At 46.1% G+C, this 26,580-nt stretch overlaps 1 protein-coding gene across 2 annotated transcripts in view; it reads left to right on the forward strand.

Moving 5' to 3' along the window:
* Nucleotides 1-26,580, forward strand: part of TOMM40L (translocase of outer mitochondrial membrane 40 like) — a 48,310-nt gene that overhangs the window by 12,046 nt on the left and 9,684 nt on the right. For both annotated transcript variants that reach the window (XM_029580388.1, XM_029580389.1), the window contains 4 exons: nucleotides 9,658-9,759; nucleotides 10,819-10,924; nucleotides 11,432-11,554; nucleotides 26,412-26,488. In XM_029580388.1, the coding sequence (XP_029436248.1) occupies nucleotides 9,658-9,759; nucleotides 10,819-10,924; nucleotides 11,432-11,554; nucleotides 26,412-26,488 (408 nt within the window). The remainder of the gene's footprint in view (nucleotides 1-9,657; nucleotides 9,760-10,818; nucleotides 10,925-11,431; nucleotides 11,555-26,411; nucleotides 26,489-26,580) is intronic.

Here is a 26,580-nt window from a genome sequence, read left to right on the forward strand (position 1 = left end):
TATGGGTCATGACCAGTCTGGTGGATTTTGGGGAAGGAACTTGTTGGAGGAGTTGATTTTTTTTCATCTAAGGTTTCGGGCTGGGATATAAAGATGAAAGGTTGCAGATAACCATGGGTTTTTGTTATTTAGAATAAGATTGTGTACTATAGTCAAGATTTTGTATTGGATTCGACATTTAATGGGTAACCAGTGTAAATTAGAAAGAACTGGAGAGATATGATCGTGCAATCTCTGGTTCCCTGTATGTACCTAGATCAACCCAGACTCCTGTGTTTTGCCTCCCTTCCAGCAGATGGAGACAGAGAAAGTTTTGCAGATACCGCCTCTTAACCTGGTGTGCCACCTGCAGCTCCTCAACATGTCTCTGTCTCCAGCAGATGGAGGTGCAAAGCCTGCAGTTCTGTACCTATTAAAAAAAAAAAAAAAGTAGTTTTTGGGGGGGATTCCCTCCCAGGAGGTTGGCAGGTCCTGGTGGGGCCATCCCTCCTGGTTTCAGAGGAGAACGAGCAGGGGTTGGGTACCCTTAAATGCTCATGGTTATGCGCTGACTCACGCCAGGGGTAACAACTGGTGGTCCAGTTCCTTCACCCCTAGGAGCCTGAAGAGAAGCCTCTGCCACCCTTCAGCTAAGCTTGCAGATAGTTTTCCTTTTTTGTTTTTCGGTTGGTAAAGTTATTTAAAAAAAAAAAAAAAAGAAGTCTTTTTTTCCTTTTTTTGTTAGCTGAGTGGGCAGTTTTTTCTTTCTAGGAGGTTATCAGAGCCATTCCCCATCATTGGCAGGAGGGTTTCTGGGAGGTACAATCTTGGGTGCGTCTCCCGATTGAGCTGCTGCTCTGGCATGTGCCGCGCGTTTGCAGCTGTTTTCAGATGTGCTGCGTGTGGAGAGAGTGTGACGCGGCTCTTTTGGGCCGGCCGCTGTCACCGATGCCTCTCCGTGGGGGAAGGCATTTCGGCAGGGACTGCACCGGCGGCTTCTTTGCAGCAGTGGTCTTGCGGGCCTGGGGCTGCTGCGTGGGAGGTTGTTGCTCCGTTCCCGCTGAGCATGGAAATGGCGGCCATTTTGGATTCTCTGTTGGCTAAGGCACAGAGCGCAGCAGGGGGAGGGGATCTCCCGCCTGTTCTCTCTCCCGCTGAATTGTCAGAGGAGGAGGCCTGAGGCGACGTATGGAGGCCAATTGGGAGAGGACCAGTATCCTCTGGAGGAGGATGTGCTAGGTTCCCTCCCCCTTTTCTCCAGAATTTGTGTTACTAATACACAAAGGTTTTTGGCCTGTCAGGCCATGGAGCAGTCTAGTTCTAGCCGGAGGACGGCAGGAGGCCCAGATTTATGGGGGCCACAAGGGCCACTAGTGTCCAGAGGGTCCTTAGGCCTTCTGTGTCTGGGGCCTCCGAGGAGGAGTCTGATCGGGGCCTGCCATCTGGGGATGGTTCTCCCAATGCAGACCCTTCTCATTTTCCGCAGGATCCAGAGGAGGATGCGTGTATGATCCAGACAGTGGAAGGTGATGATCCTAAGATAAGTCTGCTTGTTTCAAAGGGAGGAACTTGGACCCCTGATACCGCTGGTCCTGGCAGAATTAGGCATATCCATTCCGCTGGGGCAGCCTGACCTGGAGGACGTGGATCCGGTCATGGCCGACTTGAGGGGGTCCAGCCAAGACTTTCCCCTTTTACAAGTCAGTTAAGCTGGTGGTCAAGGAGTGGGATACTCCGGAGACTGCCTTAAGGTTAGCAGAGCCATGGATAAACTTTATCCTTTGCCCGAAGACACGCTGGATCTCTTTCTTGGTCTCGGCGGTTACGAAGAGGACCACCATTCCGGTGGCTGGCACAGCCGTCCTAAAGGATTTGCAGGACAGGAAGCTTGAAGTGCATCTTAAGATTTTTTAGGTGTCTGCTCTTGGCATCCGTGCAGCTGTCTGCAGCAGCTTTATGCTCTGAGCCAGTTTGATGGGTGCATCAATTACAAGGTAACAGGATCCTCTCGCCCCAGGAGTCTAATCAGGCGGAATGGTTGGAGGCCGCAGTTGCTTATGAGGCAGATGCATTGTATGACCTCATTCGCACCTCTTCTAGGACTGTGATGTCTTTGGTCTCGGCTAGGAGGCTTCTGTAGTTGTGAAACTAGTCAGCAGACATCTCATCAAAAGCGCAACTAGGAGCGTTGCCTTTTAAGGGCAAACCTTTGTTGGGAGTGGACTTGGAGCAGTTGATAAAGCATCTGGGAGATAAGGTGCACAAGCTTCCGGAGGACAAGTCAAAGAAGCCAAAGGATTTCTCCCTGTCCGCTCTCGTTTTCGGGGCCAAAGGCGTTTCCGCCAGGGCAGAGCTCCGGTTGGTGGCCAAAGGCAGATCTCGGGGAGGTCACAGTCCTGGAACCAGTCATTTTGTGGGTGTAGAATGAGCCGAGATGGCCCCAGCCAGGGTAGTGGCGGGCTCAAGCTTGCACAATGACGCGAGGCTGGCTCACTCCTCAGTCCCAGTCATCAGAGATCGTTTGACTCAATTTTATGAGGAGTGAGTCAAAATCACGACAGACCAGTGGGTTCTAAACGTGATAGGAAAAGGCTATGCTTTAGAATTTGATCGGCTGCTCAGAAATCTGTTTATGCGATCTCCTTGTGCTTCAGAAAAAAAGCTAATCATGCAGCAGATAATACAGCAACTACAAATGCTGGGAGCCATTGCCCCATTCCTCAGGACGAGCAGGGGACAAGACATTATTCCATTTTTTTTTTAAATTCTTTATCAGTTTTAACTTTACAAAACCATCAGTTTTGCAAATACAGAAAACACAGATAGGATGAAAAAGGAAAAAAACCTATATTCATATACAATTCACCATAATAGTAATAATATTTAAACTTCCATCCTTCTTAAACTTATAAATCAATATACAGTAAATTTGTGTAGGCTTAGTATCCGAAATTATGGAGAGTATTAAAAAAAAGGAAAAATAATTTTTTAAACAATAAAGGCTGACATCTAACAAACACTTATCTTTTACATAGTTATGGGAGAAGATGTAATAGGGGTTTTAGATGTAAGAAAACTTTTCAATTGCTCAGAAGTGAAGAATATATTGACTTCTACTCCTTTCTTTAAGATACACTTACAAGGAAACTTTAAAAGTATAACCCAACGTAATAGCCTGTTGGCGAAGGGTTAAAAACTCCCTGCGCCTTTCCTGGGTGATAGGAGACAAATCAGGAAAAAGTTTTACATTTTCATTATAGAAAACAGTAGGAAACTTTCTAAAGTAGTTTTTCATTATTAACTGAACATCCAGCAATGATATTAACGATACCAATAACGTAGCCCTGTCTATTATTTCTGTTGCCGAATCTTCTAAGAATTCAGTTAAATTTTCCTGTATATTTACTCTGTTTGCTGTTGAGGTTACTTTAGGCAAAAAGAAACATTTATTTGTAGCAGGTAAATTTTCTTCCTCAAAACAAAGGACTTCCTTCATAAATCTCTTTAAAGAAATATATGGGTTTTCGCCCAGAACGCGTGGAAAATTTAACATCCTTATGTTTAAGTGTCTAGAAGTATTTTCTAATGTTTCCACTCTTTTTGCCATGAATTGATTATCTTTAACCATTGCGGCTTTAAACTTTATATCGGTGGGGGTGTCGAGGGGTAAACCCTGACTTTACCCTTCCTTTTAGGTGGCATATTAAAATTTTAAGCAACTTTTCTCAAAGAAAAAACAGGAGCTACTCGGCGCCAGCTCTTAACGTGCTGCCATCTTGGATCCTCCCTAACGTGCTGCCATCATAGGATCTTCCATTTCTTTTGTGGGACCAAAAAAAGGAAAGGGACCTTTCGTCCAATTCTGTATTTAAAGAAGGTGAACTTGGCTCTTAGGGTTTCTCGTTTCCAGATGGACACTTTAGGGTCTGTCATAGCAGTAGTGTGATATGAGGAGTTCTTGGCTTCCTTAGATCTGATGGAGGTGTATCTGCACATCGGGATTCACCCGGATCATCAGAGGTATCTCCGGTTTATGATTATGGGGAGGCATTTTCAATTTTGTGCCTCTTCAATTTTGTGCCATCCTTGGAGTTGTCTAGCGACAACTCCAAGGATCTTCGCCAAGGTGATGGTGGTTGTGGTAGCAGCCCTTAGGAAGGAGGGCATACCGGTCCACCCATATCTGAACAACTGGCTCATCCGGACGAAGTTGGAAGACCTTTGCAGGCAGGTGGTGGACGTAGTGCTGCATCGCCTGAGAACGTTGAGTTGGATAGTGAACTTGTCCAGGAGTCCACTTTCTCCTTCTCAGGTTCTGGAGATTTTGGGTGCACATTTCAATATCTGAGTGGGAAAGGTCTTTCTCATGGAGGAGTGAATTGCCAAGCTACAGGCTCAAGTTTGGAACCTGTTGGAGGTCAAAGTGCCCAGGGTCTGGGATTACTTGCAGGTCCTCTGTTCCAGGGCCTCAACCTTGGAGCTGGTCCCGTGGCCACGATAATGGCGTTGCACATAGTGGGGTCCGACAATATGCAAGTGGATTTTCTCAGCTGGCAGCAATTGGATCGTGGAGAACGAGAGCTATCAGAGGAAGTGATGATCCTCAATTCTTGCAGGTGGGACATGCCTCATATGGATCTGATGGCAACCCAGAGGAATGCCAAGGCACCACACTTCTTCAATCATAGATGAGAACATGGAGCAGAAGGGGTTGATGTCCTAGTGCTTCCATGGCTGCACAATGTTCTGATCTGTGTGTTTCCTCCATGGCCTCTGGTGGGTAAGGTTGTAAGAAGAATAGAGGTCCACCCGGGAAGGGTGATTCTCGAAACTCCAGCAAGGCCATGAAGGCCTTGATTTGCGGATCTGGTCAATCTAGCATAGGACGGTCTACTGAGACTGGGCCATGACAGGGGCCTATATTTTCAGATCAAGCAGATTGCTTTTGTCTAGCGGCTTGTGTTTTGAAAGGAGACAATTAAGGAAGAGAGGATATTCTGAGGATGTTATTTCTAATCTGTTGCAAGCTCTCAAGACCTCTACTACTTTGGCATATGTACGAGTTTGGAGAGTCCGAGTCCTGGTGCTCGGAGCAGGGGTTTGTCCCTCAGTGAGCTTAGGGGTCGCATATTCTGGCTTTCTTGCAGAGAGGCCTAGCAAAGGGTTTGCCTTTTAGTTCACTGAGAATGCAGGTGTCGGCCTTGGCTTGCTTGCGGGGCAAGGTTAGTGGATTTCCCCTGACTGCACATCCGGATGTGATGCATTTCCTCCGAGGTGTGAAGCATTTACGCCCCCCCCCCCCCCCCCCTTGTTCGTAAGGTGTGTCCTTCTTGGAATCTTAACTTGGTCCTTAAGGTGTTGTGTGAAGCGCCGTTTGAGCCTCTTAAGAGGATCTCATTTTGAAGGTGGTTTTCTTGGTGGCGATATGTGCAGCTAGAAGGGTGTCTGAACTTCAGGTCCTGCCATGCAGAGAACCATTTTTTCGGATTCCGGAGTCTCTTTGCGGACAGTCCTGTCATTTTTGCCGAAAGTGGTTTTGCCATTCCTCTTAAGTCAGTCAGTGTAGCTTCTGGCTTTTCCAGCTCTGGAGGCTGGTGCACCTCACACAAAAGAATTCTGACGTCTGGATGTCAGAAGGGCTTTGTTGCACTATCTGGAGGTTACGAACAGTTTCAGACTGTCCTTCTTGTGCTATGGAGTGTAAAAAAGGGTCAAAAGGCTTCAAAAGCCACACTTGCGCGGAGATTGAAGGAAGCTATTGGTTCTGTCGAGGTCGTCCTTTCCCGGAGGGGTTAAGGGCTCATTCTACCCGCTCCCAGACGGCTTCCTGGGCAGAATATCAGCTCGTGTCGACGCAAGATATTAGCAGGGCCTTTGCTAGACCCTACAGCTTGGACGTCCAGGCCTCGGATGCAGGTAATTTTGGAGCCAGTGTACTTCGAGCGGGACTCTCGCAGTCCCACCCTGGTTAGGGAAGCTTTGTACATCCCAGGAGTCTGGACTGATCCAGGTATGTACAGGGAAAGGAAAATTGGTTCTTACCTGCTAATTTTCATTCCTGGTGGTGGAAAGCAGGGCTTGGAGAGTCCGCTCGATTGGTTTATGATATTGATTCCAGAGATTTCTGAAAAATGGCACAGGTTTCTCATTGGTGTTCTACAGATATGTTCATATCTTTGGTTACAATTCTCAATTAGGAATTTCCTCTTTCCTCTGCTCATTCCGGGGAAGTTCATAGGGTGAATTTATGAAGAAGTTTGGTTATAGAAACGATTACCGGCATGGTTAAAAGGGGAGGTGAAAGAAGCTATTTTAGCCAAAAGATCTTCATTCAAAAATTGGAAGAAGGATCCAACAGAAGAAAATAGGATAAAGCATAAACATTGGCAAGTTAAATGTAAGACATTGATAAGACAGGCTAAGAGAGAATTTGAAAAGAAGTTGGCTGTAGAGGCAAAAACTCACAGTAAAAACTTTTTAAAATATATCCGAAGCAGAAAGCCTGTGAGGGAGTCAGTTGGACCGTTAGATGATCGAGGGGTTAAAGGGGCACTTAGAGAAGATAAGGCCATCGCGGAAAGATTAAAAAATGATTTCTTTGCTTCGGTGTTTACTGAAGAGGATGTTGGGGAGGTACCCGTAATGGAGAAGGTTTTCATGGGTAATGATTCAGATGGACTGAATCAAATCACGGTGAACCTAGAAGATGTGGTAGGCCTGATTGACAAACTGAAGAGTAGTAAATCACCTGGACCGGATGGTATACACCCCAGAGTTCTGAAGGAACTAAAAAATGAAATTTCAGACCTATTAGTAAAAATTTGTAACTTATCATTAAAATCATCCATTGTACCTGAAGACTGGAGGATAGCAAATGTAACCCCAATATTTAAAAAGGGCTCCAGGGGCGATCCGGGAAACTACAGACCGGTTAGCCTGATTTCAGTGCCAGGAAAAATAGTGGAAAGTGTTCTAAACATCAAAATCACAGAACATATAGAAAGACATGGTTTAATGGAACAAAGTCAGCATGGCTTTACCCAGGGCAAGTCTTGCCTCACAAATCTGCTTCACTTTTTTGAAGGAGTTAATAAACATGTGGATAAAAGTGAACCGGTAGATATAGTATACTTGGATTTTCAGAAGGCGTTTGACAAAGTTCCTCATGAGAGGCTTCTAGGAAAAGTAAAAAGTCATGGGATAGGTGGCGATGTCCTTTCGTGGATTGCAAACTGGTTAAAAGACAGGAAACAGAGAGTAGGATTAAATGGGCAATTTTCTCAGTGGAAGGGAGTGGACAGTGGAGTGCCTCAGGGATCTGTATTGGGACCCTTACTGTTCAATATATTTATAAATGATCTGGAAAGAAATACGACGAGTGAGATAATCAAATTTGCAGATGACACAAAATTGTGCAGAGTAGTTAAATCACAAGCAGATTGTGATAAATTGCAGGAAGACCTTGTGAGACTGGAAAATTGGGCATCCAAATGGCAGATGAAATTTAATGTGGATAAGTGCAAGGTGATGCATATAGGGAAAAATAACCCATGCTATAATTACATGATGTTGGGTTCCATATTAGGTGCTACAACCCAAGAAAGAGATCTAGGTGTCATAGTGGATAACACATTGAAATCGTCGGTTCAGTGTGCTGCGGCAGTCAAAAAAGCAAACAGAATGTTGGGAATTATTAGAAAAGGAATGATGAATAAAACGGAAAATGTCATAATGCCTCTGTATCGCTCCATGGTGAGACCGCACCTTGAATACTGTGTACAATTCTGGTCGCCGCATCTCAAAAAAGATATAATTGCGATGGAGAAGGTACAGAGAAGGGCTACCAAAATGATAAGGGGAATGGAACAACTCCCCTATGAGGAAAGACTAAAGAGGTTAGGACTTTTCAGCTTGGAGAAGAGACGACTGAGGGGGGATATGATAGAGGTGTTTAAAATCATGAGAAGTCTAGAACGGGTAGATGTGAATCGGTTATTTACTCTTTCGGATAGTAGAAAGACTAGGGGGCACTCCATGAAGTTAGCATGGGGCACATTTAAAACTAATCGGAGAAAGTTCTTTTTTACTCAACGCACAATTAAACTCTGGAATTTGTTGCCAGAGAATGTGGTTCGTGCAGTTAGTATAGCTGTGTTTAAAAAAGGATTGGATAAGTTCTTGGAGGAGAAGTCCATTACCTGCTATTAAGTTCACTTAGAGAATAGCCACTGCCATTAGCAATGGTTACATGGAATAGACTTAGTTTTTGGGTACTTGCCAGGTTCTTATGGCCTGGATTGGCCACTGTTGGAAACAGGATGCTGGGCTTGATGGACCCTTGGTCTGACCCAGTATGGCATTTTCTTATGTTCTTATGTTCTTATGCTTGGATACTGAGGAGCTGCAGGTGGCACACCAGGTTAAGAGGCGGTGTCTGCGAAACTTTCTCTGTCTCCATCTGCTGGAAGGGAAGCAAAACCCAGGAGTCTGGACTGATCTGTGGTACTACAGGAACGAAAATTAGCAGGTAAGAACCCATTTTCCTTTAGATCGAGCCGCAGCATTCTGTACTAACTATATTGGATGTAATGATGATTGAGGTAGGCCTAAATAAAGGGATAGATGCAGGAGTAAAGACCCATGTCACTTGTAGAACTGAAGGGCTCAAGGGATGGGCACAGGGATACAGACCCCTGTCACCTCTAGGCTAGGACTGGAGGGCTGAGAGGACAATGAAGGGGATATAAATCTTGTCACCTCTAAGACTGGAGGGCTCAGGGGATGGGAGCAGGGATACAGAGCCTGTCACCTCTAGGACTGGAGGGCTCAGGGGATGGGAGCAGGGATACAGAGCCTGTCACCTCTAGGACTGGAGGGTTCAGGGGATGGGAGCAGGGATACAGAGCCTGTCACCTCTAGGACTGGAGGGCACAGGGATATAGAGCCTGTCACCTCTAGGACTGGAGGGCTCAGGGGATGGGAGCAGGGATACAGAGCCTGTCACCTCTAGGACTGGAGGGCTCAGGGGATGGGTGCAGGGATACAGAGCCTGACACCTCTAGGACTGGAGAGCACAGGGATACAGAGCCTGTCACCTCTAGGACTGGAGGACTTGGGGCGGAGGATGGAATATTTGGTCCAAGATGGTGCCTTGCTGTGAGTGCCTTTGGCCGTCTGGGGTTCTGAGGAGATCTATCTGGTAAATTACCCACCAAGTTTTGCAGAGCATGAAGCATTCCCAAGGGATTCCAGGAAAGACTGAAAAGTTTCTACTTTCAGTAAAGATGGAATCTTGTTTGCTCGGTGCAGTGGAGAAAGATGATAACAGAAGTTCCCTTCTCTTTTTCATTTAAGCAAGCTTCCAACAGTGCAGCTGATTGAGCTCCCTCAGTTTGGGAGCCTTCAGTTTTTTGTGTTGTATTATTTGTCTTTTATTGGCAGATTTTAATTGTTGTTTTTTTTTGTGTGTGTTATGATGTTACGTTTAGCTAATTTTATGGGTTTGTTATTATTATGTCTGCTTTAAATTGTACACCGCCTAGGACACTGGATGTTGCAGTTTATAAAGATGAGCTTTCCAGCTGCTCTTCTCTGTCTGGCTTGCTGCTGAGAGACTTTTTGCAGGGCTGCGATGAGCTTTCTGAAGGAGAATGTGATAAGTTCTTTAACACCTTGCAGGTGTTTCCCACAGTTACCGGAAACATGGACAACGCGGGGAGCCTCAACGCTCAGGTCATGCACCTCCTGGCGGATTGCATCCGAACCAAAGCCGTCTTCCAGGTAAACCACAGGCTTTTCTCCGAGAGCTACAGCGCTCGGTCAAAAGGGGAGAGGTTGTGCTTGATTGCTCCCTGATGAGAAGCAGACCAGGCCAAGAGGCCAGGCGTGATGGTTTCCTGATGAAAGCTGGGCAGTAAGGATAGTGAAAGCTGTATGGGAAGGAGAGAGGCCAAGTACGATAGCCTAAAAGCAAGAGAGAGGCCGTGCATGATGGTTTCCTGATGAGCGCCAGCTAGGAAGGCATATGAGACAGCAATTTGTGTGGTAAGGACTTTCTAAAATAGGTTTTTCTCATTCTTGCAGATACCACAAGTGATATAGGATGTGGATTGTAATACATCTGTCCAGTGAGGGTTGTGCCCTAGTACAGTCTACACACACACACACACACACACACACACACAGACACACAGACACACAGAGACAGAGAGACAGAGAGACAGAGACACCTTAAGTAGGCTGACCTGTCAGAAGCTGATGAAAATAACCACTAGAGGGGGCCTTTGCTGCATTTAAGGCAAGGGCTCCCATTTTCCTGGCATTGGACCCTTGAGTCGTTGGCAAAGCAGCAGGTCTTCCGTTCACTCCTCCTCATTGCATGCAGTGCCTTCAGTTGCCGGTAATCAGGAAGAAGATGCTCCCAGAACATGGGCTTGGTTTTTTTTTCATATGCCTTTAATTTATTTTGTGAAAGCCCCTGTTATTCCAGTACCGAGATTCCCTGCATCTGCCACATGCACACCACAGCTCTGCCCGTGCACCTCAATCCTGCCTTGCAGCAGCCCCTGTTGTTCCAATACTGAGACTGGCCCCCACCCTTGCCACTGCAGCTGTAATGCACCTGTTCTTGCAGCACCCCCCAGTACTGAGACCCTTCCTCCCCCCAACACAGCTTTCAGTACCTCTCGATCCTCTCCTTTACTATTCCAGCGCTGAGATTCCCGAACACAGCTATGTCTTCCCTAAAGAAGCTTATTCTAAAGGAAATGTTACAGTTCAGTGTGTGCATTTCTTTCACAATGGCTTTATCACAGAAACTGCCCTCTCTTTGCCTGTTAGACCCAGCACTCAAAGTTCCTAACATGGCAGTTTGATGGCGAGTACCGTGGGAATGACAGCACGGCCACTCTGACCCTGGGGAATCCCGACCTCATCAATGAATCAGGTGAGACCTGGCCACCCAGGACAGGGGGGGAGGAGCCATTCACCCCTCGCTGAAAAGAAACCATTACGTCTGGGACCTGAGGTGCCACGTAGATGGGAGGAGCTTAGACCATGAAGGCTGCTTCTTGTGCTAGTTTCCATTCTTGCAGCGATTGTGGTGGTGCATGGCCGCACTCACTTTTCTTGCTCTTTTCTTTCCTGGCAATGACTGTGTGGGTCTACGTTCTCCTGAAGTATACTCCCAATATTGTCTACACTTGTTCCCTTCCTGCTGAAGGAATTCTGCACTCTTTCCTGCTAGCCTTGCTCAGTGACCTGTTGACGTTGGGCTTTCGGGAAGCCCTCGTTAAGTTCTGTTTATTTGATGAGAGCAGGCAGGAGCAGCACATCCCTGATTTTTTTCCTCCCTGCGGTGGTGGTGCTGAAGCATTGCACACTGAGCCTTCCACTCCCTCCAGCGAGTGGGGTCCCACACTAACGTTTCCTGCACGTGCTTTCTTTGATACAGTGATTGTGGTGGCACACTTTCTGCAGAGCATCACAGGAAACCTGGTGCTGGGAGGCGAGATGGTGTACCACCGGCGCCCTGGTGAAGAGGGAGCTATCGTGACGCTGGCCGGAAAGTATTCGGGTGAGTTCAGCTGCGGCTCCTTGATGGCTCCAGGTCTTCGTGACCAGGCTGAGCCAGTCTTGATTTTTTAACCCTCTTACAGCTATGGACTTGAAATTACCATTCCTGTTAGTACCCCGGATCAGCCCAGACAAGTGGGTTTATGCATCCCTACCAGCAAATAGAGGCAGAGAATAAAAACTTTTCAAGCTGTGCTACATAACCAAGAATGCCACTTGTAGTCCCTCAGTGTTTCTGTCTCCAGCAGATGGTCGAGGTGCAGACCTGCAGTCTGAGAGAAATTGAAAAAAAAAATAATAATGAAGAGAGAGAAGTTATAAGAAGAGGTGCTCCCTGAGGTGTTAGGCACCTTCGTGGGCCATCCCTCAGATAGAGCCGGGCAAGTGGGGGGGGGGGGGGGGGGTTGGTAATCCCTGTCTGGTCTCTGCCAGCAACATCTGAAGGGATTGGTAGCCAGGGGTCTGGCTGGCTCTCTCCTTCCGCGGTCCTACTCCCCAGTGCTTTCGTCCGGATTCAGGGAAGTATTAGTGAGGGTTGTCTCCTGAAAGGGAGCTGCCTCTTTAATTTGTTTGAAAGGAAAAAAAAAAGTAGGCTTTCAGCCTGCAAGGCCTGAAGGGTGGCATGAGGCTTCAGTGGGAACTGAAGGCGCTGTGGGGAATGAGAGCGTCAGGCCCTGGTCAGCCCCGGGTTTCAGAGTAGGGTGGATTGAGCCGGCGTCGGGACTCCTGCGATCGTGCGCCTTGACGGGCCTGATTAACCGCGCAGCGCTGTGATTGGGCCACCTGTACAGGAAAAATGGCGCCAAATTCACTCCGCGGGGGATCCTGCAAGGCTTTTTGCTTGGCTGGCTTAATTCAGCCTTGATGTGTTCGGACTATGCCTCGGAGGAGAGTTGCCAGGTCGGCAGGGCCTGCTGCACAGGGCCCTGGGGGGAATGGAGAGGCGGCTAATTTGACTGAGGTGCACAGTAGGAAGCTGATGGCTTCCTGAGGGCCTAGGGATGTCCCCCTCTCCCCTTTTTCCGATGGTCCAAGCCGCAGCAGAGGATCAGGAATAGGGGGTGGGGGGGGGAGTCTAATGGCAAGATACAGGCCGAGGATTCTACGGAGATGGAAGCTTTTTCATCGGATTTTGCTCTGCTCCTTCACAAGGCCTGTTTGGCAGGGAAGGGGGCAAGGAGGAAGCAGTCCTTGGACCAGCCGCTTCTGTGCCCCTCTAAGAAGGCAAACTCCTGCCCTCGAGGGCTGCAAACAGGCCAGGTTTTCAGGATATCCACAAAGAATATGCATGAGAAAGATCTGCATGCACTGCCTCCATTGGATCCAAATCTTTCTCATGCGTGCTCATTGTGGATATCCTGAAACCTGGCCTCTGTTTGCAGCCCTCAAAGCCTGGAGTTTGCCATCCCTGCTTTAGAGGCTTGGGGTCTGGGAACTTGCTCAGAAGTCTGGGTCTGGGGCATGCTGCTGTTCAGGATGAAGACTACTTCGATGACCAGCAGGAAGATCCAGCAAATGATCCTGATGGTCCACGGGGATCCTGATGCCGATCTGGACAAGGACGTCCAGGAGCCAGATGAAGTGCCATTGGTGGAAGGCGATGACTCAAGGGTTGTCTGATTGTTCAGGAAGGAGGAGTTGCGGCCTCTTATTCCACAGTTCCTGGAGTAGCTAGGAATTAAGGTTGCCCAGGAGGAGTCTGATAATGAAAGGGAGCACCCAGTTCTAGATGGTCTGCGTGGCCCTCCTAGGGCCTTTCTGGTGCCCAAAAAGGTGAAAAAGTTAGTAAATCAGGAGTGGGATTCTCCTGAGGTGGGCCTCAAGGTTAGTAGGGCGATGGCTAAGTTATACCTACTGACAGAGGAGACCATGGACCTGTTGATTTCTAAAGTGGATGCTTCGGTCTCAGTAGTGACCAAGAAGACGACTGTTCCAGTAGCAGGGTCGGCTGCACTGAGGGATGTGTAGGACCATAAACTGGAAATTCAATTTGAGGTCTTCACCTTGAGTCTGCGGGCGACTATCTGTGGTATCTTGATGCAGAGGGCCTGTTTATGCTGGGTACAGAAGGCTCAGGAGAAGGATTCCTCCCAGGCAGCTAATTCCATGAATGCAGCCCGGTTGGAGGTTGGGGCAGCCTACATGGCAGACGCGCTGTATGATCTTTTGTATGAACTTTATGATCTTTTGTATGAACTGTATGATCTTTTGTATGAACTTTCTCTACAGCCGGCCCAGCCATCTGGAACAAGATGCCCACAACTCAGATTAGAACCATGCCCGCTTACCTTCCGTAAAAAACTTAAGACATGGCTCTTCATCCAAGCCTTCCCCTAGCCTACAGAACCAGCAATTCCTCACTAGTTCAGACACTGTTTCCTTACTAAACACTCCTACAAGTGTAGTCAATACACTTATGCCTCTCCTCTTCATATTATTGTATTATCTAATTTTATTCAGTTATGCCTTACTATCGCTCCGGCTATCCTAGCCCTCCAGGTTAATACCCCTTGTTATATGTAACTTTCATCTCTTGTTATATGGTTTTGACTTTGTTATTCCCCCATGTTATTTGTAAACCGATCTGATATGAATTTCTTTCATGAAGGTCGGTATATAAAAATGTTAAATAAATAAATAAATCTTTTGCGCACATCAGCCAGCAGTATGGTCTCAGCAGTTATGGCGTATCGACTATTGTGGTTGTGAAACTGGTCAGCGGATATGTGATCCAAGACCCAGCTCTGTAATCTTCCCTTTAAGAGGAAGCTGCTGTTCGGTGAAGTTCTCGATTGGCTGGAGGAGTCAAAAGGAAACAGGTTGCTGGAAGACAAGAAGAGCAGTGAGAATAATTTTCTTCCTCATCCCCATATTCTGGATATGAGGAGGTTTTGTTCCGGCAAGAGCGCTTCAGGCTCCAGACAAAAGTAGACCTCGGGAAGCCAGCAGTCCTTTCCAGGGTGCCTACGGACCTTCTAGGGACTTTTCAGGTCAGGGTACCAGAGAAGGAAAGTCCTTGCAATGAGGCCAGGAGCATCCACATTTCTGTAGAGGCTGTAGACCAAGTTCTCATCAGACCAATGAGTCCTGGAAGAGGTAAAGGACAGTTACGCCTTAGAATTTTTGCATCCAGTCAGAGAAGCCTTTCTGGAGCCTCATTACTCGACTAGAAGCAAGTGAGAGGCAGTTTGGGACATGCTACTTTGGCTGCAAAGGCTGGACACCTGTGGAGCAGGAACGGGGTAGTTACTGTATTTATTTCATGGTTTCCAAGAAGGAAGGCACATTTCGGCCTATTCTAGATCTTCAGAAGGTCAATCTGTCATTGCGGGTTCCACGTTTTCTTATGGAGACGTTGCAGACAGTGATAGCAGCGATCCGCAGGGGGGAGTTTCTGGCATCATTGGATCTGACAGAAGCCTACCTGCATATCCACATACGAGCTTAACATCAGAAGTTTCTGAGGTTCATGATGTTAGGGCAGCACTTTCAATTCCTAACTCTTCCTTTTGGGCTTGTGACAGCACTGCGGCCATTCACGAAGGTGATGGTGGTAGTGGCGGCAGCTCTCTGAAGGGAGGAGATTCTAGTCCATACTTATCTGGACAACTGGCTCATTCGAGCAGACCTGGAGGAGGAAGGCTGTTAGTCGATTTGATGGGTCATGGATAGGTTGTACTCGCTGGGTTGGGTGATAAACCTGGCAAAGAGCCATCTAGTGTCTATCCAGTCCTTGGAATACCTGGGTGCACAATTCAACTCCTGGATTGGTTGGCTGTTCCTGACTTCAGACAGGATTGTGAAGTTGCAGGCAAAAGTAACTCGTCTATTATACCTTGAGGTGCCCAGGGTCTGAGATTATTTGCAAATATTGGGCTTGATGGCGTCCACGCTAGATTTGGTGCCATGGGTGTTTGCCTTGGCGTCTGCTGCAGAAGGTACTTTCATCCTGTTGGGATCCATTGTTGAAGTATCATCTTCCCTTATCTCTGCAGGAGGAATCCAGATCCAGTCTGTCGTGGTGGCTGTCTCACCATAATTTGGAAAAGGGAGTGGACCTGGAGATTCCAGACTGGATGGTGGTGACCACTGATGCCAGCCTCAGAGGTTAGGGGCGGACAGTGCAAGGTCAATGGGCACCAGCGGAAGCAGCCTGGTCTATCAATCACCTGGAAATGAGGGTGGTGCGCAGAGCATTGTTGTCATTCCTTCCTCAGTTTTGTGGGAAGATGATGAGGATCTTCTCAGAGAAAGTGACAACAATAGCATACATCAGTCATCAGATAGATGAAGAGTCATCCGGTAGGCCTGGAGGCTTGTCTAGGCGAGGCTGCATCTGGAAGGAATATCAGTGTCATGTCACCGGAGTCGACACTGTGCAGGCAGATTTCCTCAGCAGGAAGCAGCTAGACCTGGGGGAATGGGAATTATCCTTGGAGGCTTTCGACCTCATTTGCACCAGGTGGGGCAACCCACTGCTGGATCTGATGGCATTGCATGACAGTGCCAAGGTGGCTCAGTTCTTCAGTTGTAGGCGAAAGTTTGGGTCCGAGGGGATAGATGCTCTGGTTCTGCCCTGGGCAAGAGGGATCCTGCCCTACGTGTTTCCTCCCTGGTCTCTTGTAGGTTGCATCCTGCGTCGCATAGAAAGTTACCTAGCGAGGGTGAGCCTGGTGGCTCCGGAGTGGCTGTGCAGTCTGTGGTTTGCAGATCTGGTACATCTTGCAGTAGACGGCCTTCTCAGGTTGTCGAAGCACTTCTTGTAGATGGGCAAGGACCTATCTTTTCAGATCGGGCAGATCACTTTTGTCTTGTGACTTGGCTTTTGAAAGGCGCTTGTGGCTGACAAGATATTCTGAGCCGGTGATGGTCACCTTGCTGCAAGCTTGGAGGCCTGCTACTTCTCTAGCATGTTCCAGGGTGTGGAAAAGTTTTGAGTCCTGGTGTTTGGAGGAGGGTCTGGATCCGTTGTAAATGGATCTCCCTCACATCTTGGCTTTTTTTCAACAGGGGTTGTTAAAGGGAGTGGCCTATAATTCGCTTCAGGTTTTGGGATGCCGTAGAGGCAATTTGTGGGGAGGTCTTTGGCCTCTCACCCAGATGTCGTTTGCTTTCTGAAGGAGGTCAAGTATTTGTGGCCTCCATTGCAGAAGTTGTATCCGGAATGGAACCTTAACTTGGTCATACGAGTGCTGTATGGGCCTCCTTTTGAGCCTTTACGGGGGGGCATCAGTGAAAGATCTCACCTTGAAGACTTTTTTTTTTGGTGGCAATTTGTTCAGCCAGATGGAGTTCGGAGCTTCAGGCTCTATCATGTAGAGATCCTTTCTTGAGGATTGCGACTGATGGTATGAAGATGTGTACCGTATCCTCCCTTTTACCAAAAGTAATTTCCTCCTTCCTTATGATCAAGATGGTGGAGCTTCCTATTTTTCCAAACTGATTGCTGGAGACATCTCTGGTGAGAGATCTTCATTTGTTAGATGTTCATCGGATTTTGTTGCAGTATCTTAAGATCACAAACAGTTTTTTGTGCTTGGATCATCTTTGTCCTCTTCAGTGGAGCGAAGAAAGGATGTTAGGCATTGAAAGCCATGATCTCTCGCTGGTTAAAGGAGACAGTTGTTTCTGCCTATCTTTGTAAACAATGTGCAGTCTCAGTAGGGTTACGAGTGCATTCTACTAGGGCGCAAACAGCCTCGTGGGCAGAATGTCAGTTGATATCACCTCAGAAGATCCTTAGAGCTGCAACATGGTCTATGCTTTATGCTTTCACTAGACATTACCGACTGGATGTTTGGATGTGGGAAGACGCCATGTTTGGCAAGAGTGTCTTGCGAGCAGGTCTTTCGGGATCCAGTTCAGTGTAGGGGAGCTTGGGTACATCCTACTAATTTTCGATCCTGTAATACCCCAGATCAGTCCAGAAGCCCATCCCCTTAGCCCCGAAAAATTGTAGCTGTGATTAGAATTTAATTCGGGGCTTTCCATGTGTATATAGGTTGAACCCAGTTAGCTAGTCAGTTTTCAGTTCCTTATTCGGTTGTGAAGGCTTCAGTTCAGGGGGCCCGCTACCCTGGGTTCTCTGTTTGCCCTAGAAAGGAAAGTTTGATTGAGTTGGAGAGTTTTTTTCTTCTACATTGCACAATTCAATACTGAGGGACTGCAGGTGGTGCTCTCTGTTATGCAGCCATGCCTGAAAAGATTTTATTCTCTGCCTCCATCTGCTGGTAGGGATAGAAAATCCACTTGTCTGGACTGATCTATATTATCCCAGGAACGAAAATTAGCAGGTAAGAACCAATTTTCCTTATTGTCCATCAAACCAGTCCTGATGGATGGATTTTTCTCCCTTACCAGTAGATGGAGACAGAGAACAAAAGATTTACTGTAACAGCCTACTTAAGGCACTGTCTCCAGCAGATGGTAGAGGAGCCAGAATGCTGCAGTGGGAAGTTCTGGTGGACAAATGTCTCCCAGGCGTGGAATGGTCCTCTTTGGGCTATCCCTCTAGTTGAATTGGGATGAGCAGAAGGCCAGGGACCCTTGGATTTGCTTGCTGCTGTTGGGGAGGGGGACGGGACTGGAAACCAATGGTGCTGGCTCCTCCTTTTCTTTCCTGTGCTGTTTCTAGTCCTCTGTAGCTGGATCAGAAGTCTTCAGCAGGGAAGTATTCCTATTTTTATTTTTCCAGTGAGAGGCTAAGTTTAAATTAAAATAAAAAGGAGGTGCAGTTGCTAGCGGAGTGGGAGGGACCTGACCGGCTTCTCACCAAGGGGCGGGGATGAATCGGGAGCTCCGTTTCTGACAGCGGGCGAGATGAAAGGAAATGGCGGTTCAGAGTTTTTGCTTCAGCTGTGCATCTCCCACCGAGTGCGAGGTGAAAACGCCTTGCCTGCGGGAGTCGGCACAGGACAACGTCCGGGCCTCTGCTGGGTCTGCACCGGGGAGGGTGGGGAGGAGAGCTGCGCCCTCTCCCGAAGAAATTTGCAACATTCGGCAGGAAGCAAGTTGACTGTTGTGCGTGAGTCTAGCCGAGCTGGGGGTATTCAGGCATTTGCTGATATGGAAGCCATTTTGCCTGCCACTCCCGGTGCAGTTAGAGAAGGCAGTGCCTCCGGTGGTGTCCCCCTTGGGGGGGGGGGGGGGGGTGCTTGGATGCTGCGAGAAAGCACGGGAGCAGGCCCCGGGCTTTAGGCCTTGTTCAAACAGGTCTTCTTGGCCTCCTTTTCATTTGAATTTATAGTCCTGATGTTTCAGGCTTTCTTAATTAAGGAGGGAACTGTTGCAGCCAGACCTAGTTGGGTAAGGTTTTCCCTGGGAGTGCGGCTGGTGGCTGCTTGATCCGAATGGGCCTAAGGTGGACAAGGATCTGGAAGAGTTGGCCTCCGTGGAATCTGAGGAGGATCCGGAGGCAAAACTTCTGGAAAGTGAGCCAGAGGGGGGCGCCCTCTGGAGGAAGGGGAAATAACTCTTCCGATTTATTTAGGGGAATAAAAACGATATGCTGGCCAAGATTACTCAGACGCTGGCAGAACTGAGTTTATTTATTTAGACATTTTATATACTGTTGTTCCATGTCTAGATCACAACAATTTACAAAAGCAACATTCATAGCTATAAATCAACAATAAGAGCGGGTTACAGAAGCAGTGTCATAAACAGGCATTTATATATATCAAATGAAGTGATCCATTATTTTTGACTCAAGATCTGGGAGATAGGTGAGGAATATAGACAATAAGATAAAAATGATATAACAAATTTTGCATTTTAATCGATAGTTTGTATTGATTCTTACATTCTCTCCCTCATTAAGTTAATTCCTCATGCTTAAGTATCTCTTGTCCTTCTTGTTATTGTAGCTCTGATGTTTTAAGGTAGGCTATAAGCATTTCTGAACTGCCATGCTTCTAGCTCACATTTAAATCTTTCCATCTGATATCAAGCGTATCATCTCAGGTAGAGAGTTCCATAGCTTTGGACGCGCTGCGGAAAACACACGAGTCTCTCTTACCTGCGCCAGACGTGTGCTCCATATTGTAGGAACAGTCAGTAGTCCTTTTATTTTGAGATCTTCGTGTCCTTTGAGGTTGTGCATGGGTGTAATGTCACGCCTATCATACTGGAGTGGAGGATTTTGAAAGAGAAGAAGGCAGGCCCAGAGGATGAGGATCTTCTTTTAGGGGTCTTAGAGGACCTGCTAAGACTTTTTTTTCCTTTTCGCAGGTCTGTAAAAAGCCCTGGTTTAGGCAGAGTGTGGTACTGCAGAAGCTGGATTGATGGTTGCAGAGCTATGGCAAAGCTTTATCATCTTCCAGAGAAATCTCAGGAACTGTTGAAATTGCACAAATTGGATGCCTTGGTGTCAGCGGTCTTTTTTTTTTTTTTTTTTATTAGGTTTTAATCAAAATACATGATGAAATACAAAGAATTTTCAAGCACATATCCAGAAAAGAAAAAAACAATGTGTAACTTAAAAACATCTTGTTTATTCGAGAGAAATGTTTGCAACCTGAGACTTTATTAGAGAAAGACAGAGACAAAGACAAAAAGGGAGGGGGAGGAACAAACTATTTTGTTCCTGGGAGTAACAACAATCGTGTTAACACCTAGTTACTCAGCTCGTCCAGCAGTGTACATAACATTATATACCCTTCATACTGACCAATCAGAGCATATTCAGAGTGCTGTTTTTAGATAAGTGCGGTACATTTGATCTGAGTATGTATTAGACCAATCAGCTAATGGGTCTGGGGTGTCGGCTCATTGCATTCTAGCCCGTAGTCAGGGTCCTCTGCTTTTCTTTGTCTAAAAACTAGTATTCAGGAATACAGCAGAAAGAGGTGCCTCAGAAAGTCAGTGCATAATGCTACATACAATCTTTACACTGAAAAAAGGCTACATCATGGGAGCAGTCATTACCTCTTGATACAATTTCAACTAAGGACAAGCGGAGGAGTAGCCTAGTGATTAGAGTAGCGGGCTGCTACCAAGGGAAACCAGGGTTCAAATCCCACTGTCGCTCCTTGTGATCTTGGGCAAATCACTTTGCTTCAAGTACAAAATTAGATTGTGCCTATAGTAGCTGAGTATAATCTGCTTTGATGTACAAGTTGAAGTGCTGAAAAGCAGAATATAAAAAAAAAAATTCTAAATAACACATCTGTCAGGAAGATTTATCTAAAATAAGTCTCTAGCTGAGCAGGATCAAGATAAACATATTTATCACCTTGAAATTCTACCAAGCATTTATAGGGAAATTTAAGAAAAAAGGTTCCCTCTCTTACTAATACTCTAGATTTTAAATTTAGGAGCATCTTCCTCTATGCTTGTGTTTCTCTGGAAAAACTTGTACAACAGGCCCACAAAAAGGTACAGTCTTGTGTTTAAAACTCTTTATCGGAAAGAGAAACAAAGGGAAACCGCAAAGGTTGACCTAGAGGAAATGTCGTTTGAAGTGTGAAGGGCACGAAATACATCAGAACCATCACTGGGACCTGTCACGCTCCCCTTCTCCGGCAGATAATAAAAAGGGATAGAGGAAAAGATTTTTTTAAGGAAAATTGCAAGACTTCAACCGTGTATTTATTTATTTTTTTAACAACTCGATACCTGAAAGCAAACGAGTCTTTGGGAAATTAAACAAACGTAGATTCTTAGATCTAGGTTTATTTCCCAGCATTTCTCCGACTCAAATCGTCTTTAATTCCCGCAACTAATGACGCTTGACTTCGGTAATCACTCCGGCCTTCACTTCTAAAATATTTTCAATTAATCCCAACCTTTTGCCTACTTCAATTAGCTTAGACGAAACAGCAGATGGAAAACTGACACAATTGAGAGACCGAGCTGGTTTCTTGAAGGTGAGTTCACTGCATCATTTAATGGGGGTTTCTGATTATTGGTACCCAGAACAAAGCTGGAATTCTCCTCAGGCGGTGCTGCTCTGGCCAATGTGCCGAAGGGAGCTGGGAGAGGAGATCGGACTCAAAGAAGCATTTTCCAGATCGGTGGTCAGCAGATCCTGAAGGGACTGGCCTGGTACAAAAACCTGCATGTCGGTCCAGAGGCCCTTTAATGGGAGTAGAGCTGGAAGAAATAACTTTGCCTTTTTGTTTCTTCCCCCATCTCTATCTGGGGAGGGGAGGAACCCAGCATAAGGGGCGCACAGCTTAGGTGTACTGCAGCGCGCCGCGATTTGTAGGATCCAGAGAGTCAGGTGACAAGACTATGGGTACCTCCTATTACTTGAAGGAATCATATGTAACTCAAAAAAATCTTTTTCCACATGTAATAATCTATTGATATATTAATGAAAACCAACTTAGTAAAATGTATCACAAAGTTTAATATAAAAAATGCAAAGAAATCACGTTGAATACATATGTTGTCATATGGCACAAATACCTACAAATAAACTCAATTCTAAAAATCATTCACACACATGCAATCATACTCACAAATGCTAATACGCAATACATTTTGAGAATTACATCAAATGTGGAGACATGTAACTCTTACACGTACAAAAAACAGCTCAAGATAGAACTCCTGTAAAAGGAAACAAGAGTTGTAACACTTCATGAAATGTAACAATGTATCATTAAGGAATGATATGGCTAAATATCAACAAATAGACAATGTAACAGATCATAAAGATACTTTTAACTATTGAAACCAGTTTTACAATGTTGGCACTCAATACAGCTAATGGCTAATGTTCCACAATTTAATGTTCAAAGTAAATAGATTGCTGCTCACTGTTGCAAACTGATGTGACATCCCAACAAAGAACTAATTCACTTTGTTTCACCATATGGTCTTCCTCAGGGGATATTTATTGACCCGCCTTGAATCATGCAGCAGTTGTAAAACAATATCAGATTGCAGAAAGACTGGAGAAAAACATTTCCAGCCCTTCTAATGTCTATAAATGAAATACAAATATATACTAATAATAACTAGAGATGAGCTTCGTTTTTTTTCTACCGTGTCGTTTTTTGAGTCTGACGCTTCGGGGTAAAGTTCGTTTTTCCTCGGTTAGTTTTTTGTTCGTTTTTCCAAAAAACTTAAGCGGGGAAAAATGAAACGGGCCCAAAAAACGACGCAAGAAAACGAAGCTCAAAAAAACCCACCTCAAGCATTAAAATTTACTATAATACATTAAATACAACCCCCCCACCATCCCGATCCTCCCCAAAACTTATTAACATCCCTGGTGGTCCAGCGGGGTTCCGCGAGGGATTTCTCCCTCTGTGCCGTTGGGCTTTCCGGCCTGCATCGCATCAAAATGGCGCTGATAGCCTTTGATCTACTATGTCACAGGGTCCCCCAAGACTTGCCAAAAGTCCCTGGTGGTCCAGCGGGGGTCCTGGAGCGATCTCCTGCACTCGGGCCGTCTGCTGCCAGTAATCAAAATGGCGCCGATAGCCTTTGCCCTTACTATGTCACAGGGGCTACCTGTGCCATTGGTCAGCCCCTGTCACATGGTAGGAGCACAAGATGGCGCCGGCCATCCATTGTTCCTACCATGTGACAGGGGCTGATCAATGGCACCGGTAACCCCTGTGACATAGTAGGTCAAAGGCTATCGGCATCATTTTGATGCGAGGCAGGCCCGACAGCCTGACGGCACGGAGTGAGAAATCGCTCGTGGGGACCCTGCTGGACCTCCAGGGATGTTAGTAAGTCTTGGGGAGGGATCGGGATGGTGGGGGGGGGGGGGGGGTTGTATTATAGTAAATTTTAATGCTTGGGGTGGTTTTTTATTTTAAAAAATGTGCCCCTCCCCCGTACAAACCCGAAAAACAGCTTGGTGCTTGAGAAAGGGAGATTAAGAAGTCCACCTCTCTAATTTTTGTCCGGATTTGGAAGGTGTTTGAAGCGTGGTGCCTGGAGATTAGGGTTCCCCCATTTCAGGCATTAGTGATTCTTGTTTTACAGAAAGGTTTAGCCTTGAATTCTCAAGAGTTCAGGTAGCAGCACTCTCTTGTTATAGAGGAAAGGTGAACAAACAATCCTTGGCTTCTCACCCAGATGTAGTAAGCTTTTGAGAGGTGTCAAGCATTTTCATCCCTCCATGGAATTTGATTTGGTGTTGATGGCCTGCTGTTCAAGTTCTTTTGAACCCATCAGAGAAGCCTCTCTGAAGGATCTTACTCAAAAAACATTGTTTCTGGTTGTTATTTGTTCTGCCACATGGTTCTCAGAATTTCTAACTTGTCGTTCTGGGATGTATTTCTTAGGATTTCAGAAGACAGGGTCTCAGTTTGCAAATTGCCATCCTTTTTGCCTAAGGCGATATCTCCTTTTCCCTTGGATCGGTCTGTTAAGTTGCCATCCCTTTACTAAGTCCAGCTCTGGGGTTGAGTCTAGAGACTTTCTCGTTCTGGATATACATATTGTTCTTCTGAGGTAGTTGGACATCTTTTGCGAATTGGATAATTTTTGTGTGTGTTTAGTGGCACAGAAAGAAGTTGCTTGAAAAGCTTCTATTGCCAGGTGGATTGAGGAAACTGTTGCTTTGGGTTACATTTCTAAAGGTCTAGTGGTAGCAGATGGCCTTCGGACACATTTTCTAGAAGACTAGTGACCTCTTGGACAGAGTATTAATTGGTGTTGCCACAATAACTTCTGTAGCGTGGCAATATGGTTGCCTCTCCAATCATATACTCTCCAAACATAATAGATTGGATGTTGGGGCATCTGGTTTTGAGAGTAGAACAATCAGAATCTCTCCCAATTTAAGGGTGGCTTGGTTACATCCCACCCATATGGACTGGTCTGATGGTCGATAAGGAAGAAAAAATTGGTTTCTTATCTGTTAATTTTCTTTCCTTGTGTTCTACCAGACCAGTTCAGAATCCCACCCAGTTTGTCCTGTAGTCTGCTCTTCTGCATTTTTATATCTGCTCTACAGGAACTATAACTGTCTTTCCTTATCATCTGGTTTTCAGGGCTTCCCAATTAGAGGGAGTATGGCCTGGCATGCAGTTCCCTTAAGAGTTTGATGTCCCCTGCTCGTAGGAGAGGGTTGAGTGGTTACTTTTGATATGAAAATACTAAGTGACTTCAGGGGGCACTGTGCCTTAAGTAAGCTGTTAGAGTAAATCTTTTGTTCTCTGTCTTCAGCTGCTTGTAGGGGAGAAAAAACATCCATCTGGACTGGTCTGGTAGGACTCAAGGAAAGAAAATTAGCAGGAAAGAAACCAGTTTTTCTTTATCTGACAAGTATGCACTACAAATTCATACTTGTCAGCTAATAGATGCATCGGGGGTAAAACGACTGGCTCAGCCTCTCTCTGCTGATCTGTTGTCTTCTGGTGACCCCCAAAGTGCATGCTATAAGATTTTATTTATTTATTTAATATATATTTCTATACCGGACTTCACGAATGGAATTCACATCAGGCCGGTTTACATGGAATTTAGGGGATTAACAAGTGGAACCAAACAAGAAGGCTGAAACAAGCAAAGTTACATAAAACAAGGGCATTGAACTTGGGGGCTAGAGTAGCCAGGAAGAAAGGTAGAGCGGAATTAGCAACAAATAAATAATATAAAACGGGTTATGAGATTAGTAATTATCTCATTCCTTGGGCTGAGTCCAAAGTGGCATTTTGACTAGGGGAAGGCTTGGAGGAAAAGCCACGTCCAGTTTTCTTCGAAAGGTATGAAGGCAAGGTTCCAGTCTTAGGTCGGTCGGTAGTCTGTTCCAGAGGACAGGGCCTGCTGTGGAGAAGGAACGTTCTTTGGTGGTTTTTAGACGGGTGTATTTTGTAGGTGGGACTTGAAGGGTTCCTTTATAAGCTTCTCTGATGGGTCTTTCGGACGAGCGGTGTTTGAGAGGGGTCTGAAGGTCTAGTGTGAGCTGTTTGTGGATAGATTTGTGGATTATAGTGAGAGCTTTATATAGAATTCTATATTTTATTGGCAGCCAATGCAGGTTTCGAAGGATGGGGGTAATGTGAGCATGGCGGTTGGTATTGGTTAGGATTCTGGCTGCTGCGTTCTGGAGCATTTGTATAGGTTTTGTGGCTGAAATGGGGAGCCCCAGGAGTAAGGCATTGCGGTAGTCTGTTTTCGAGAATAACGTGGATTGAAGGATGGTTCTAAAGTCCTGAAAGTGGAAAAGGGGTTTGATTCTTTTTAGAACTTGAAGCTTATAGAAACAGTCCTTGGTGATATTATTAATTGATTTCTTTAGATTCAGATGATTGTCTAGTATAATTCCTAAATCTCTAGTTTGAGAAATCTGAGGGTCCAGAGCTGTAATGTCGGTGTTGGTCAAGTGTTCAGGGGAGATGATAAGGATTTCCGTCTTGGATGCGTTTAGAACCAGGTTCAGGCTAGAGAGGAGGCTTTTTATGGACTTCAGGCAATTTTCCCAGTAGTCAAGCGTTTTTGCAGAGAATCTTTTATAGGGATCAATATCTGAACATCTGCATAGAGGTAATGTGTTAATTTTAGGTTTGTGAGCAGATGGCAGAGGGGCAGTAAGTAGATATTGAAGAGGGTCGGGGATTGAGAAGAGCCTTGTGGGACACCTAGCGTTGCTTTATAACTTGGTGATTCTCTGTTGTTGACTCTAACCTTGTAGCTTCTATTTTTGAGGAAAGAGTTGAACCATCTGAGGGCGAGTCCAGCGATTCCAATGTCAGATAGACGGTTTAGAAGAATGGCATGGTTTACCCACAAATTCTCTGTGCTGTGTTTTTTTGCCCTTGATCTCTCCTCTGCATGGCTTGTGTTCCTTTCCTGCCCCTTGCACGTTTGTTACCTTTCCTCTGTCTCTCCTCCTGTCCTGGGAACAGTCTTTTTTTTCACTAGCAGGACTTTTGCCTGTGTTCTTCCAGCTATGGACTGGGTGGCGACTCTGAATATCGGTTATGGTGGTGCCCATGCCAGCTACTACCACAAAGCCAGTGAGCAGGTGAGCCTCTACCTGCTTGACTTGCTTTTCTTTCTCTTCTGCTTTGTTTGCAGTCAGGTGGGTGATGGGGGCCGAACTGTATCTGTTTCTTT

Source organism: Rhinatrema bivittatum, chromosome 16 (assembly GCF_901001135.1).
Source record: "Rhinatrema bivittatum chromosome 16, aRhiBiv1.1, whole genome shotgun sequence".
NCBI classification, from domain to species: domain Eukaryota; kingdom Metazoa; phylum Chordata; class Amphibia; order Gymnophiona; family Rhinatrematidae; genus Rhinatrema; species Rhinatrema bivittatum.